Here is a 17001-nt window from a genome sequence, read left to right as displayed (position 1 = left end):
TTCTGAGCAAAAGTGATAGAGGACCATTGCACAGAATCGTTCAGTAGCAAAGGGAGCGATCCAGACAAAGCATGCGTTGTGTTATTTTGGGAATTAATGTAATCATGCTTTACTTCAAAAATAAATATTTTGGCTGATTTTAAAAAATCCAGCTCTTTGTATAAAATTAAAAATACTGTTAGTGGTTACAGATTAACAATTGACGAAGTTGACACTCTGCCTCAAACATTTCTTTTGGAATGAAATTCAGTCTTCACCACACAACCTAGCAAGCATTAGGTCTGTTCAGAAGCTAATAGCTTAACAATATTCCATCTCCTGGAATCACAGACAGAAATAACAGCAACAGGCTGTTTGGTACCATCTAAGCCAACTAGGCAGCAGCATCACTGGTCCTGAAGCAGGCTGTTCGAGCCCTCGCCGAGTCCTGCAGTTTATGCTGCTCTGCCTTCGCTGCCTGTGGTTCCAGACCCCCCCCCCCCCCCAAAAAAAAAAAAAAAAAAAAAAAAAAGATTTAAGTGCTCCTGGGGAGGAAGGAGCTTGTTTAAGAACAAGACGACGAAGAAAAGCCAGCTCAATTTAATGGCTGTGTTGCTTGGCAGAGCAGTGGGCAGAAGTACAAGTTGTTTGCAGCCTCAGCCATTTTGTTTAGTTTTATAGGATTTTCTTCAAAAATAGGAACTAGAACCTCTGAGAAAAAAAGATGGTTAGATTGTATTCCTTGTCAGAGCACGAGGGTTTTTTCCAGATGCAGGCTGTCTTGCTGCTTTTATGTATAATTTAGGTGTCATGGTTTCCTAGAAAAGCTCTAAGAACTTTAAAAATATGTATTTCTGAATCTGTATTTCTCCTGTTTCATAAAATTTTAGCACGTGAAAGACATTATTCTGCAGTCCAACCCTTTACTGGAGGCCTTTGGGAATGCAAAAACTGTACGGAACAACAACTCCAGCAGATTTGTAAGTTCCTTTCCCCTAGAGATCACTTTATTCTTTCAACTTCTGTGCTATTAGATAGACATTGTTCAGGAGTATAGTACCAAATGACTACAAAGTAGGTAAATACAAGTAAAGTATAAAGTATATTTTAAAACATAATTTATATTTTTAGAGGTTTGTATTTCACTCTGTATAGATTGCATATTTGCTTCACTTACAATACATACTTGTCACAAATTATTTTTAAAATACTCAGTCTTTAAGCAAATGGCTTACCAGCAACAAACAGGCCTTATGGTCATGTGAAATGTAAACATGGCCCTTCATGGTCAGTAAAATATGTGTAATAATATGTTTGATTTTTTTTTTAACATATGAAGCCATTCTTAGACTTGATTAATGGGAAATAAGTTTGCTAACGTACAAAAAGTAGCGAGGAATTATTTTCATTCAGTCTCTCATTATAAAGTACTTAATATTGTGAAATTGGTGTTTACTAAATAACATACTGTAGGGTCAGTTTTGAAGAGTTGCACATAGGCTTTATAGATTTGGAAAGAAAGAATGTTCCATTCTACAATTTGTGTAAAATGGAATGAGAGCAAAATCACAGTACAAATTGGAGGCTAACTACAGTGCTGATTAGACAGAGCTCTGTTTGCTACAAGTAGAATTGAGTCCATTAGCAGCCGTAAGGAAACTAACCTCATTTTTTCCTAATTTTAGGCCTTTGTGGAAAATATACTGTATATGTACCTGTATATATCGTATAAATATCTTGATGAAAGTTGACATACAAAATATGACTGCTGCATTCTGCAAGAGGAGAAAATTGTAAAACTGTCATTTTTTTTCTTCTAAATGATATCTATTTTTTTTTCCATTCCTTTTGGTCATTTTATTATGCAAAGCTAACGCAAGGATTTATTCCACAGCCAACATGAGTATCAATGCAATTAGTGTCTCCCCAAAAGAAAAAGATATTGGTTTGCCTTGCTTTCAAGCAGAAGGCCATATTTGCCATTGGTCATAAATCTGTTAAATTTACTTCCAGTGCAGGTGGCCCTTACGGTTTCCTGTACGCTATGTGAGACTCCCAGCAGGGAAAGAAGACCCTCACTGTCTCTCTACCTTTGCATTAATGCATGATGTCTTATCCTGAGTCTAGCATTCTATAAATGGACATGGAAAGAAAGATGGGTGATAGTTTAAGAATAAAGGCTTAGTTAAATCTTGAGGCATCTGAGTCTCTGTGTCCATAAAGATTAAGCAACCTAGTAACCTTCCTTGAGATGTAGTATAACAAGTACCTGATTGCAAATTAGTATTTACTAATCATTCAACAGCTTCTATAATTATTTACTGCAGGGGAAATACTTTGAAATCCAGTTTAGCCCAGGTGGAGAGCCAGACGGTGGGAAAATCTCCAACTTCCTACTGGAAAAATCTCGAGTTGTAATGAGGAATCCTGGAGAGAGGAGTTTTCACATTTTTTACCAGGTCAGAAGTGTATATCCTTTATCAGTTATTAAAAATAACTTTTACCAGTTTTTCCTCTGCATTGAAAAGTCTTTCTCAACACAATGAGGTTATCGGATGGATGTTCAAGAAGGTGATCTGGTTATCACTGGGAAGCTTCATAGCATGTTAAGACAGAGTCTTAACGTGCCATATCTTAAGACACAGTTGTCTTTCAGTTTCAGAAAAAAAGGCACTTAAGTATTTCAGGGGCTCAGCTTGGAAATTCACAGCAGATGCCCAAATGGAAAAGTCCAATTGAATGTAATAAGAAGTGAGAACTTTCCAACAGCTTTTTTTTTTAAACTGGTCTGTGTAATTATACCTTCTGCTCTAGAATTCTGTAGCACAGCTTGGAAAGAGATAGCTAATTCTCTACTAAATTCTGTGAGTTATTTAGGATAATGTCTGTTGACTCCTCCAAGCATCTCCTCTTTTTTTTTTTTTCTTTTTTTAACATTTCTTAAGGCTTTTCCTTATGGGTTTTCTTGCATTCATTGGTCTTTGACATGGAAGTTCCTTACTTGCTAAAGTCCCAATTGATCAGGTTCTACAAAACTAGAATAAAGGCAGTGCAATGTAAGTGACTGTAACAGCTCCACATAAAATTGAAGTGACATTGTGGGGATGGAAAGCTGAGTTGGACCTGGAATTGCTCCAGGAGCTGTGCAGTCTCCTCTTCCAAAGTATGTGAATGCTGTGCACTGTCCTCCTGATTTTTCTCAGTCTGCCTAGTCTCTTGGTTTTGACATAAAAGTTTAAAGACTACGGGCTTCTGACTTCTCCACTAAGAGATCAGTTTGCTCATTGCTTTTTACTGCAGCTGTATCTACACACAACTGCGTAGACTGTGCCTAAGTCAGAGGAGTCTCTCCTCAGGCATCACAAGAAGGACAGGAACATTTTTTAATTACACTAAGGCATTTATCCTCGGCCCTGTTGGCCTAGATGATGCAAAGAGGTGTGACTGAAGCATGTTTTACTTGGTTGATTTCCTAGCAGTCATAACAGGTCATTGTAGATCAGACATCAACATAGTATTGGAGCAGTTCAAAACTGGCTTGCCATGCCCCATGAAGGGGATAGAGGATACATGGCCTCAGAGTCGCAAATGGTGCTTTCTCAGTGTGTTTGCTCAACTCTGCCTGCCTTTGAGTAGGCGTGGAAGACAAGCTGCTCCTGAGGATTTGGCTAAGACATTGCAGAGTGGAAAAACACCTTTGCCTTATCTTTATGGGATAAAGATAATGGAAGACATTCGAATCGGTCCCAGTTTGCCCGTTATATTGGATATAGAAGTTTAGAAAGAGCTAAGTCATTCATGCAAAGGGGAATGACTATCTGGTCTTTCTGGTTAAACAATTAGCGAAACATGGGAAGGATATGAATCTGGCACAGCTTTAGCCATATCTGTCCAAGCAGTTCCAGACTCGGTCACCTGATCCTGACCTGCCTCGTCTCTGCTGAAGATAATTACATGGTACCTAATTTGGTGATTTTGTTTTTGCAGCTAATTGAAGGGGCCTCCTCAGAGCAAAAAAGCAGTCTTGGCATCACCAGTATGGACTACTATTACTATCTGAGCCTCTCTGGGTCCTACAAAGTAGATGACATCAATGACAAATCTGATTTCCAAGAAACTCTGGTGAGTTTTTGACTCTCTCTCTTTTTGGTTTAGTGATGGATGTATGTTCATTCCACTGTCCATTTATAGCAAAGACATTGATGGATTATTGTGGGAATGAGAAACTCACACAGCTGCAACAATTACATTTTACACTGAAGAGCTTCTCCTTTGTTGCAGCCTAACAATCTCAAGAAGATAGCTGCCAGTCTTTGGATTTATAGACCTTTTAAACACCTTTGTGTTTTGTTTGCACCCTTTTCAGAAAGGTAGAGATATAATGGAATTTAACTGAATGCAGATGAACTACGTGTTTGGAATCTGCAGTATAAAAATGTGAAAATGCAACACAGTGAGGAACTTCCATTGAAAGCGAGGGGAAAAAAATACAGCGTTAGCCAAATTCTTAGCGGTGACTGCTCTTCCATGCATATTTAAAAGCAGCACAACTGAAAAAGCTGGGAAAATGGATTTGGAAAACATAGATCAGAGATCATCTACTATAGCTTTGCATTTGTTAGTAGATAAAGTATCCGTGTAGAAGGAATAAAATTGTTATATCTTGAGTTCATTGTTTCCCATTTTTCAATGAAAATTCATTTTCACAGCGGCATGGGGAAAAGCTGATGCTCATTACTCAGTAACTTTACTTACTCCAGAATTAATTTTGGTAACACATCTTTTATATTGTTCAGATGCTTCTGTACTTGATAACTAAAAAAAAAAAATGTACGAGGTAGGACATCTATAATTTCTGAAATGTCAGTGCAGACTAATGCAAATTGGTTGCCTTAAGTATTTGAACTCTTTTGAAGAACTCAAGTTTTTTTTTATCAACTTTTTAAAGGGACTTTTATTAAAAAAAAACTCATCTTTTTGATTCTTTGATTTTTTTTGTGTGGTTTTTTTTTTCTCAGCATGCAATGAATGTGATTGGGATCTTTGCAGAGGAACAGGCATTGGTACTGCAGATAGTGGCAGGAATACTGCATTTGGGAAACATCAGCTTCAAAGAAGTTGGCAACTATGCAGGAGTGGAGAGCGAGGAGTGTAAGTACCTCTGGAAACTGTTACAGAATTAACATTCGGTTGAAACCCAGATGGCATGAGGTGAACTGCAGTCTTGAACTGCTTGTCCAAATACAGTGCATCATTTTTCTTAGTGCAAGGCTGCTAATTCAAATTCTCTTCCAAAAACAATAATGGTACTGAGGCCCCTGTTTTGTCTTGTATAATGCCACTGTCTTAGTTAATAGGAACATAATTTTGCATTTTGAAATTAAGGAATCCTTTTCCAGCTTTTGACTGTGAAATAATAGATATTGTGAGAAATGGTTTGGAGCAAACTTGAGCCCTGCTTCTTTGAATGCATTAGCACTCATTCGTGAGCAAACCTGTCCCTTATGTGGTCTGTCTGACCTCACCCTCATATGGAAGCAGCTACCAACCTATGGAGTATCCTCAGTTTTCATGTGCAGTCAGGTACACAGTCAGTACTCAGCCAGCTGTATATGCGTCCAGAAGAGCTGCGTTGAAAACACATTGAAATTCACCATAAATTTTTACTATTAAATGTTATCTTACCTGTCATTCATCTCTTGACCCATACCTCTTTAGTAGGTACTTCTACCCTGTAAGTATTTCTTATTATTTCTATATACACGTTGCACAGTCCTGGTTTCCCTCACCTCTTGCTGTTGTTTGATATCAGCTTGGCTCACATCAGCAAGATGTTAAAACACAAATAGTTCTACAGTGTTTAACACAGTGTTTAATGTTGTTAACGTTCATTTTATACTTGTTTGACTTTATTAGCTTACAAGGGATAAGCACGGTGTCTGTAGTAGCTTACAGATATCCATCTGTTCTCTTATTCCAAAGTGGTCCTTGCTGATTTTTTTAATGTTCATGTTCAGGAAAACTGCATTTATTAGTTAAGTTTTAGGCAAATCAAGTATAAATATCTTGTGCAGAAGACTTTCCACTCAAGTGTATTAGTGCTCTCCTGCTATTTGTTTTTAAGAAACAGACAACTTAAAATGACTAATGTTCATATGTGATTTAAAAGAATAGTAAGTGATCTGAAGAAAAATATTTTGGGGCATTTTATACATCCAAAGAAAAGTATAGGATTTTAGATATGCCATAAGATTCCAGATGAGCTACTGTGCTTCCATTTAAATTGTAGTATTAAATCTTTCAGTGAAATCAATATATTTAATAGCCAGACTTAAAAGATAGATACTGAACATTTTGCATCAAAAAGTAACAAACTGAAAAGACACATAGATTAAAAACAAAACATTGGTAAATGTGAATGGATTGCCAAGTACACCATATTTTTCTTGCTCACTGGGATCTAAATACTGAAGTTGTGTATGAATAAGAGAAGAAACTTAGCAGGTAGAATGAATACAGAAGTTACTCATAAACATACTGCACTTCAAAGAAGCCAGCAAAGAAATAGCAATGTCTACTAAAATTTCTACATTATGAAGCTGAAAGCTGTGTTCATTTCTCTCTCCATTAACAACCCCCCACTCCATACACAATTTGTTGTTTGTACTAGCCAACTAAAGAGTGAAGAGTTTATATCTATCACAGCCTGGATAGCTAGGAGAGATATAACACAGTTGACCACTGACGAGTCATGCTCTGCATATGTCTGAAGTAATAGAAGGCTTAAGAATTTGGCTTAGTAGTGTTCTTGTTATTATATAGCCACTTATAAGGCCATTCTTCAAGAAACTGAAGACTCCAGTCCCTTACTGTTAAGTGAGGATCGAACCTATACAGACCATTCTCAACAGACATTTAGGAAAATAGTTCTTTAAAACTGTCAGCGGTGAATAATCTATTGTCTGTTCTAATGCTTGATTATATTTGTAGTTGAAGATTTTCTTAGTATTTATACTAATTCTTCTTTGTTGCAAATCATTCCAAATACTATTCTGCATGATGTTCTATTCTGGATGGACAGAGAAAACAATACTCATTACAGTTGTTTTCTATTGGGAGATTTGTATCCTCCCTCTATGTTAAACTTTCTGAAAACCCAAGAAACAAACCTAACCTTTTTCAGCCTTTCTTCATAGGTTCTATTTATAGCTCTCCCATGGAACACTATTGATAATTACTCTTTGAGGATAATTTTTTCAATTACATGGATACCCTACTTCATAGTAATATAAATATAAATAAATAAATACAAATATAGTAGACCATATCCGTACAGTCCTTAACTAGAGAAAATAATCTGGTGTCTTAACAATGTCGAGTTACATCAAGTCAAGCTCAGCACTTCTTCCTTTCCAGTAAATCACTAACACTATGAAGGAAGAGTTTCTGAGATATCCATGGTATAATGGTATTTATTATGTTGCTATCTTCATAAATCCTTACAGTAATTCTAGCTAATTATTTATTCTGGCAGTATATCTGAAAGTATTTGGTCTATAATTCCCCACATTCTCTCTTTCCTTTTAAAGGATATGATATGATGTTTGTCCTTTTCCTGTAGTCCTCAGTGACTTATCAGCAATGTTGCCAATGACTCAACTTTGGTTAGTTCCTTGGTTACTAGTGCCCTGGGGTAAATTTAATCAACCTGTCTGATTGTAATTAATCAGATTTCAGAAAGCTGGGAGTTATCTGCAGTTTTAAAAATACTTGTGAATTAATGCACTAAAAGGTTGAAAGAAGCCAAATCATGTTGTGGATGTTGCAGATGTACAAAGCACAAGTGGCAGCTGCCGTGGTGATTATTTGACATCCTCTTCACAACAGTAGAGTGGATCTGAAAGCACCGGAACGTCAATGAAACATTGTTAGAGGATTACGCGGTTTAGCGGAGGGGCAACAGTAACTCTAAGAGATGCCCTTGGGAGCTATTTCTGTATGCTTTCAAGACAGTTTCTCTTTTTCCATTCCTTAAGGTGTGTGACGCTTGCAACTAACTTCTGTACCGTGTGCTAAAAAAGCAAAGAATTCTAGCCTTGTGGCTCCTTATTGCACAGATGTCTTTTTCTGCTCTACGTTTACACAAGAGAAAACAGAATTTGCAGAGTACTTCCAGAAGAAAGGATTTATAAAACAAAAGAAAAAAAATGGCAAGCGAATTGAAGTTTTCTGGAAAATACTAACTTAGAGGAGGAAAGGGAAGTACTGTTAGGAGACGCATAGCAGTATTCTTTCTGTATTATGTATTTTAAACATATGCTTTTTTACAAAGACATTTCAGCGGTGTCAGTTTTATTTCATGTGCGAGTTCCATGTCTTATTTCCAGCTCTTCCAACAATGATTTGTTTGAACCACATAGTTCAAAACTGTGATATAAGTAAAGAGGTGAAAATGCCCTTGGGAGCTTAGGGAAATTTTTAAGATGTAAATCCCTACTCTTTTTCTTTTAAGCCATGTCTCATGAGGTTTATTACTGCTGATTGTTATTTGAGATATTGCTGAGTTTCTTATTTTATTTTGTACTGGTTTAGTCTGTAAATCATAATCCAGCAACCCTAATCTTTCTTGCAGTTCTGGCTTTCCCTGCTTTCCTCCTGGGAATTAACCAGGACCGCCTAAAGGAAAAACTGACCAGCAGACAGATGGACAGCAAGTGGGGAGGCAAATCCGAGTCCATTAACGTAACACTGAATGTGGAACAGGCTTGCTACACCAGGGATGCGCTGGCCAAAGCTCTTCACGCCCGTGTCTTTGATTACCTGGTGGATGTAAGTTGAATTTGATCAAAGCTACTACTGAAGTATTGAAACAAGTAAAAGTACATTGGGAATATTTCTTGCAGTGCTCTTTTTGTCCATCATCTCCCTCACCTAATATGCTCCTTGGCCTAAACATTAGCAGTAACACTGAGGAGTCCAGTGGGAGCAGGACCGCAGATATCAAATGCCAGGCACTGGCTAGAAGACAAATGCTTACACCTTTTTCGAAGGTGTGAGTGGATGAGCAGTGCTTTCAGCACTGTCTCTCCTGCCACAACTGTCCTATATGAGGTCCTGACATTTCCTCCTTTCTGCCAGCATCCGTACTTCTCTGAAGCCAGAGTCTTGCTTTATCCTGTGCTGTTAAGCGTTTTCAGATGAGCAGAATTACAGTGGTTTATGTTTCTGGTCCCTTCTTGTCTTAGCCCACTGTCCTGCTGAGAAATCCCTTCAGCACTGCAAAGCTGGGGCATGTGAGCAAATGCTGGTCTCTCCTGCACTGTTCTCCATGCCGAAGTAGCCTCTGCTTCGGAGGAGACACCAGGCTGCACTGGTGAGGGGGAGGCCTTAGCTTTGGCCACGGGAGCAGAGGGCTGCCCCGTGATGGAGGTGCTGGTGTCTCCAAAGTCTTCTTTGTCGTGACATCTCCGTAACTCTTATCAGGTGTCTCTGTTACCAGCACTGACACTGCAAAAGAGGAGAATACAGAAATTACTGAAAAAAATCATGTTACTATCTGTAGAATGCTTCAAATATCAAATTTACAGCTGGTTTTTTTTCTTTGCCCCCTTTTTCTTTAACTGAGTGTGTTACTCTGAATGAGAAATGGTTTCTACAAACAGTAGCTCTGAAAGCTCATTAACTTGGAAAAAAAGATACTGTACTGTTCATTTCCTAGCTCTTAATAAGAGCTTTTTATTAAAGTAAAAGTGAAATACCTTATTACATACATTTGTATTCCATTCAAATGTTATTTTTTAAGAAATCCAGTATTTTAATATAAAGACTGAAGGATATGAATATATAATTTAAGGATATAAACTACACTTTTTTTAACATTTTGTGTTTGTTTTTTTTATTAGTCCATTAATAAGGCTATGGAGAAGAACCATGAAGAATATAACATTGGTGTCCTCGATATTTATGGCTTTGAAATATTTCAGGTAAGGCAATGAAAAATTCAGTGTTCGAGCTGATCTGGCCCGAGAGAGATTTTCTTCTTGTTACTTAGAGGGGAAAAACCCAAAAAAGAAGAACAAAAAAACCCGCCAAACTCTGTGGCCAGAGGGAAAGCAAACAAAAATCAGCTTCCTGGACATTCAGTACTCACTGGTAATGTCTCACTTAATAAACATGAAATATTGAAGAAACTTCAAAGGAATTAGGTCATTGATCTTTGAGATCTGAGATTATGCAGAAAGACTATAAAATCAGCAACCAATCCATCATTCAAAATATTCCTTTGAAGCTTCTCCTAATATTGCTAGCATAAGAACTAACAACTACTGTATATAGCGCATTAGACTAATTTGTAATTTTTTCCTTTATTGTAGAAAAATGGTTTCGAACAGTTCTGCATTAACTTTGTTAATGAAAAACTGCAGCAGATTTTTATTGAACTGACGCTGAAAGCAGAACAGGTAATCAGACATTTATTATTTTTGAATTCATAAAACGAGCCATTGCCTTTTCATTTGGTGGAAAATTGAGGTTTATCATCTGGTAACAATCAGATTTGCCTTGTTAAGCAAGACAAAGAAAAAAAAATCTTTGCTGTTGGCTAGCCCTAAAAATGTAAACCACATCGGTTTCAGACATGCTCCAGTACAGCGGTACAAAAGCGAGTCCCTCGTACAGTGTACTAACGCAGTCATATGACTGCCCAGACTAGCTGCACACCCTGACTCATTGGCAGGAATGGAAAACTGCAGCTTGGTTCCATCCCTCTGCTTTCATTGGACATGACACAGTTAAACAGGAAAACGCTACTTTTCTTAGTTTCCTCCACACCCATTTTGCTCCCTTTTTTCTTTTTTTTAAATGAAATATATCATTGAAGCAAATGCACAAATGCTTTTGAAAGTATTTGCATTTCTCTGCTCACAGGCTCTTTGCAAAAATAAAATCTCTTTACGCGAGTGTAAGCTGCTGCATGGGGAAGCAGACAGCATGCAGCTGAGAGGAACATTGTGCGTGGTGCGAGCCCACGCCTGGCACCGGCTTTGGGACGATGTTTTCAAGAATGCCCTTACACAAGTGCCTTTGTATAAAAGTAACTGGTCGTTGCAGTTGAGCACACAAATGACTTGTTAAGCACCTAGCTGGACTCGTATGTTTGTAACTGAGTGGACCCATTTTAATCCAATTTCAGTATGATTTTTTATTTCTTCAGTCTCTAGCTGTCCTTATGGTTATAGTGATTGCATACAGAACTAAAAGGTAGGGCTGCCTCTCCATGTTCGGTACACATATCTGAGTGTTTTGGTTTGGGGGGCAGGTCTGATCCTTAATCTGTGTGTCACAGCCTTCATTTTTAAAATAGTTTTAAGGATACGAATGCTTAGCTGCATTATCAAGATACTGTAAAAACCCCTTTCATTGCTCTTTGTGGAGCACTTCGACAGTAATTCCTGCTCTTCTCAGTAACTACTCAAGGGCTATGAATGACACGAGATGCGTGGGGAGAACAGAGAAGGATTTTAATTCAGCTCTTGGGCAGTAAATAGCTGGATTTAGCCATCGTATCAGTTATTTCCCTCCCCCCCACAAGCAGTCATAAACCTGACAGGCATTCCTAAGCCCGAGTAGTGCAAAGCTCATGTGTGTATAGCTCAATGTAAATCTGCTGCTAGAACCACAGTGTAAGAGAATATTTGTGTCTTTCTCTTTACTTAACAGGAAGAATATGTGCAAGAGGGAATTAGATGGACACCAATAGATTACTTCAACAACAAAATAGTGTGTGACCTTATAGAGAACAAAGTGGTAAGTGTTTGGCACAAACACAGATGGAAAAAACAGATGATGATTTTTCTCTAAAGTAATTGGGCAACTGCTTTGCTGTCAAGAACATTCACGGGGAAAATGCAGATACTGTTGTTCAGTAACTGAGTCATACCAAGCCTATATATAAATCTTATATAAGATATCTTATAAAGGCTATAGGACAGATACATGTTATATAAGGTATTGGCCAAAAACAGAACTATAAGCTAGCATGGTTGAAAACAGTATGAATAAAGAATTCACTAGTTGGAAATTGAAACTTTATCCATCTAAATTTATCAAGGACGTTACAACATGCAAGTTTAGCTCAGATATAAGCCCCCCTGTGTCTCTGAGATATTTATTTCAGTGTGGGGAAGCTACAATACCAGCTTCCTTTAAGGTATTGTAGCAAATTAAACAAGTGAAAACAAAGTATTTGAAAATTTCATAGATTAAAAGATTCATACCTCTTTGCTCCAAGAAACGTTCTACAGTTTAGTCTTTATATCCTGATCTGGCATGACAACAGATATTGAGTTATCAAACAGTCCTTTAGGACAGAAATTTTGTTTTGTTTTGTTTTTTCAGGTAGTCTTTTGTCCTTACATAAGCCAATAACGTTTAACTGTAGTTCAAATAAAATGGTGACTTGTGCTTAACACTACTTGAGAGTTTGTCCATCTCCTGTCTGTCTGCATCAGGCTAACTAGGAAGAGGATGGGGTTCCTGTCACAATCTTAGATACTTAAGCTGAAGTTTGTTAAACTGCAGGTTGAGAATTTAAATATTTATCTGAAATATGGGTTTGTTTTTTGCTGGAATGAGAAAGGGAATTAGTTTGTGAAGTAATTTATAAACTAAACTAAATAAATATTTTTGGACAACAGTTGATTTTCCCTATCATTTCCCACTCTGTCGCCAGTGTTACATGAACCAGTATCTCTCCTTAAGTTATTTGCATGCTAACATACAAATTAATCTCTACTGTGAACTCCACTGATTGAGGGGGATTTCCTCCTGCATTTTGCTTTTGCTCCAGCGTTTTTGTAGTAACAACACTTTTTTTCGGCCGGGGGGCTGGCATCATACTCTTTTCTTTTCCACTTCCTTTTTGCTATTTTTGTTATTTCTCTGCTGTGTTAGAATCCCCCAGGGATTATGAGCATTTTGGATGACGTGTGTGCCACAATGCATGCGGTGGGTGAAGGAGCTGACCAAACACTACTTCAGAAACTCCAGATGCAGATTGGGACTCATGAACATTTCAACAGCTGGAACCAGGGGTTTATCATTCATCATTACGCTGGAAAGGTAACATGGCAAATCAGCACTGACATCTACCTAATGTAATTTTAAAGAAAAAGAATAGTGATGAAATGAAGGGGAAAGTGACATCTCCAGAGAGCTACTTTGATTTTTAAGTAGCCAGATTATCTCAGGAGACAATCTGGGGAGCTTAGAACAAATATGCCCTAACATATGTCCCTAGTTAGGGGAGATGAATCTGGGCCTGGCTGCTAGCAAACATACTAACCCAAACTTAATATTATGTAGTGAATAAGTGCCTCTAATCCTTTATTAGTGAAAAATTATTAATTTCCTTGTTGGTTATAATGGCAGTAGGTTAAAAGGATTCAGATAGAAAAAAGATCCTCAACTGATGATACACCAATAAATCTGGAATAATTATGTACAGTTCCATCTTATTTAGGTACATTTCTCAGAGAATGCATGACTTTTTAATAGTGCTATATTTGACAACAGTAAACACTTATGCAAAATGTTTTTCTCCTCTATAATTCAGTATTAAATTCACTTGTGCTGTATTCCATTCACTAGTTTCATAATATTCTTTTCTACTGAATGCAAATATATGTCCAGAATTGCTTTATGTTTATTGTGAAAGATTTAATATATGCAGTGATCTATTAATGATTGTAGCATCTTTAAGTAATACCAGACTAACCAAAAAGATCAGAACAGTTACTGGTGAGGACATAATTTAAACTTCTTTAATTATTGGGTTCTCAACTTACCACAAACAATCAATTTCCACCTTGGCCCAGGTATCTTATGATATGGATGGATTCTGCGAGAGAAATCGGGATGTTCTTTTCATGGACTTGATTGAACTCATGCAGAGCAGTGATTTGTACGTAAGCGAAACTTGCTTAAAGCTAGGAATAATGTGTTAGTTCAGATGGATGCAGAGGGCCTGACTTCCCCACTACTTTACAACTTGTGAAAGCATTTGCATAAGAGGGGAAATAACCATTACGAAACAGTAGTTTGTGGAACAGTATCACTTGCATTATACTTCATCTTCATTTTCTGCAAATCTGAATGAATATGTAAGGTACCTGCAGTGTCAGAATCAAATGGTTTAATGATAACCATTTGTTCAGGTGTCAAACAAGGCCCATCAGCGATTTGGAGCCATCTCAGAAGGCTCTGTTTTGAATGTATTAAGTAGCATTTTTTTTGCCATGCACTTTAGTTGATGTTTACTTTCTAAGAAGTGCTTGTTTCCTTGAGTCTGGAACTTGGACATCACATATCTAAGGGCTCACTAAAATAGCAAAGGATCTCTATGAGGAATAAAGCTCTTGGAAAATACTAATCTTAAAATAGAGTTGATATAACTCCAGATTAACATAGATAGCTATTTATAGTCTGCTCAACTATCAACTTTCACAGCATATTCCATGACATTCCTGCATTGAATTGTCTTTCTATACCAACACTATTTTATTCATTCTTTTCTAGACCTTTTATAAAGGCTCTGTTTCCTGAAAACCTCCAAGCAGACAAGAAGGGCCGTCCTACCACTGCAGGCAGTAAAATTAAAGTATGTTCTGTTTTGCTGTGTTGATGTGTGTGTGCGCATGAGCGTATGTACATGTATCTGAATTAAAAAGAAGTTTGCTATTTTTTTTACTGTCCAGACATTTTTGACAGACATAAGGGCATGCTGATTGCAAAGTGATATATTGTTTGAGCTGTTAAACTCGCATTTCACCCAGCATCACTGTTCATTAAACACTTTGTTCAGTTGTATTCTGCAGCAATGAATTTTCCAAGTGGGCAGTTGATGGTAGTGGTGATAATGCTCACATGTGCATAATGAGTGAGCCCCTTCACTCAGCCACTTTATGTCCTTACAATTAACTACAGATAATTTGTCTCTTTACAAAGTGCAGAAATGCAGCCATGCATGATCTGATGCCTGCTGAAGTCAGAGGGCTTTCTATTGACTCTAATGCACACTGAATCAGGCATCAAATGTTTACGCATCTTTTCTGGAGCCTGGATGTAGAGTAGATGCTTAGATGACATGCTTGCAGAATTTGGAAATGTGTATTTTTTCAGCCTCTTTCCGCATATTTCACCTTACAGTCAAGTTCATCTGATGTATTCCCCGTAACACATCACTCCACGTTTAAAATTTATTAAATATATTACAGGCCTGGAGAAATGGTGCCCTCAGAGCAGAACTCTATGTGAGTCTATCTCCAGATAACATTTTCTGAGGCGACAGTTGGGTGTAAGGTGATGATTTTCTTAGTTCTTTTAGGGTTTTTTTTCCTTCCTGTTATCTTACACACATAAAATGAATACATTTAAGTGTATGGCTTTTCTGCACAGAGCTTTTACAGGATTACAGAGTCCTTCTGGGCTGAAATGCAGCTCTGTGCTAGTGTAGCTGCACATTACCCCAAGACACCATGGGTAACATGCAGAATGGATCAGAAGATGGCTGAAAGCTTTTAGAAATATCTGAGGTTTACTCTATTCAGCTCAGATCCTAACGTTTTCCCTCAATTTTACAGAAACAAGCAAATGACCTTGTTGGCACCCTGATGAAATGCACACCCCATTACATCCGCTGCATCAAACCCAACGAAACAAAGAAGCCTCGAGACTGGGAGGAGAGCAGGTATGAATAAGCAAAGGATGGGGGGGAGGCAGAACGAGGGTTAATAGTCCAAAAATTCATAATTTATAATCGTAAGCCTACAGACAAACAGAACCAGATCCTCTAAAAACCTTCAGAAAAAAATCTGTCATGTTACCACTTGCTCTGTGACCTCTCCTAAATTCTGAAGATTATCTGTGGTCTCTTAATTTAAATCAGCAGTTAATATAAGCAGTTCTTAGTTTTTCCCCTTTCAGTTACGGATAATCAAAATTTGCAGGATGTGTCAGTAACGCAACTGGTAAATTAAAAACTCAGCTTTCAGTGAAGGATTTACACACCAAGTGCTTTATATATCAACTCTAGCTTTTGCTTTATCCTTTGAAAAGGCTAGATAGCTGAAAGCCAGCATGATGTCTAAATTTGCTTTTATATATCAAAAAAGGTTCAAAGAAGTTTTTGTAAAATTATTCAAACACCAAAAAATACCCTCCAGCAAAGAATATAGAAGATTTTTTTTATTTCTTAATTTTAAAGTTTCATTAGCCAGCTCTTTAAAGAGAAATCACTTGAATATCATAGCAGCTGGTTATATAGACATAAAATAGATGCCTAAATCATCAGTTTGTTTTATTGAATCTGTTTTAAGACTTTTTAACTGTGTGGTGCTACATAGCATCATCATATTATCAAAGAAAAGATACTTTCTTTTCTTCCCCACACTGAGGCAGGCTACATTATTTAACACTAAAATATATCATTATATTACCAAGCACTTTTGGTTTTGGTAAAAGTGCTGATATAGCAATTGGTTATTTTTATCACAGGGAAGCAATTTGCTAAGTTTGATAAAGAGCATTCATGACCACATCAGCAACACACCAGAACTCACTTCCTGCCATTTGGCACACAGACTAGCGCAATTACATGCAGATGTAGAGCACTTTCAGAAGCAACAATCGTGACTGCCCCTTGAAAATATCATTTAGGTCTTGCCATTAAATGCAGATTCTCTTTATCTTTTCTTCGCTGGCCATCCCGATCCCCAAAAACCTACAACGCAGCACTGAATTTCCCACTGAAACTGCAGCCAAAGGAGAAAAAGGATCCTAGAAAAAATGTGTCTAAAGCTTGTAACAAAACAAAAAGGTATAAATAATTGAGTGGCTTTTTAAAATCAATCATTTACATATTGGAAAACAGGCCTATTATTGTGGAAAGTGTTGCTAGGAAACCAAGGAAACAAACAAAAACCTAATCCTGACAAAAGGCCAGCTTTCAGGAAACCCATTTCAGAG

General features: G+C 37.4%; 1 protein-coding gene across 3 annotated transcripts in view; it reads left to right on the top strand.

The window, feature by feature from the left end:
* MYO1E (myosin IE) overlaps window positions 1-17001 on the top strand; it is a 100203-nt gene that overhangs the window by 51049 nt on the left and 32153 nt on the right. For all 3 annotated transcript variants that reach the window (XM_064517454.1, XM_064517455.1, XM_026113345.2), the window contains 12 exons: window positions 870-959; window positions 2307-2438; window positions 3967-4101; window positions 4998-5130; window positions 8612-8808; window positions 9882-9962; window positions 10353-10439; window positions 11698-11784; window positions 12931-13098; window positions 13854-13939; window positions 14554-14635; window positions 15618-15724. In XM_064517454.1, the coding sequence (XP_064373524.1) occupies window positions 870-959; window positions 2307-2438; window positions 3967-4101; window positions 4998-5130; window positions 8612-8808; window positions 9882-9962; window positions 10353-10439; window positions 11698-11784; window positions 12931-13098; window positions 13854-13939; window positions 14554-14635; window positions 15618-15724 (1385 nt within the window). The remainder of the gene's footprint in view (window positions 1-869; window positions 960-2306; window positions 2439-3966; window positions 4102-4997; window positions 5131-8611; window positions 8809-9881; window positions 9963-10352; window positions 10440-11697; window positions 11785-12930; window positions 13099-13853; window positions 13940-14553; window positions 14636-15617; window positions 15725-17001) is intronic.

The sequence above is a fragment of the Dromaius novaehollandiae genome, chromosome 10 (assembly GCF_036370855.1).
Source record: "Dromaius novaehollandiae isolate bDroNov1 chromosome 10, bDroNov1.hap1, whole genome shotgun sequence".
Classification (NCBI taxonomy): domain Eukaryota; kingdom Metazoa; phylum Chordata; class Aves; order Casuariiformes; family Dromaiidae; genus Dromaius; species Dromaius novaehollandiae.
The sequence above is the reverse complement of the archived record's forward strand: the minus strand, read 5'-3'. Positions and strand labels throughout refer to the sequence as shown.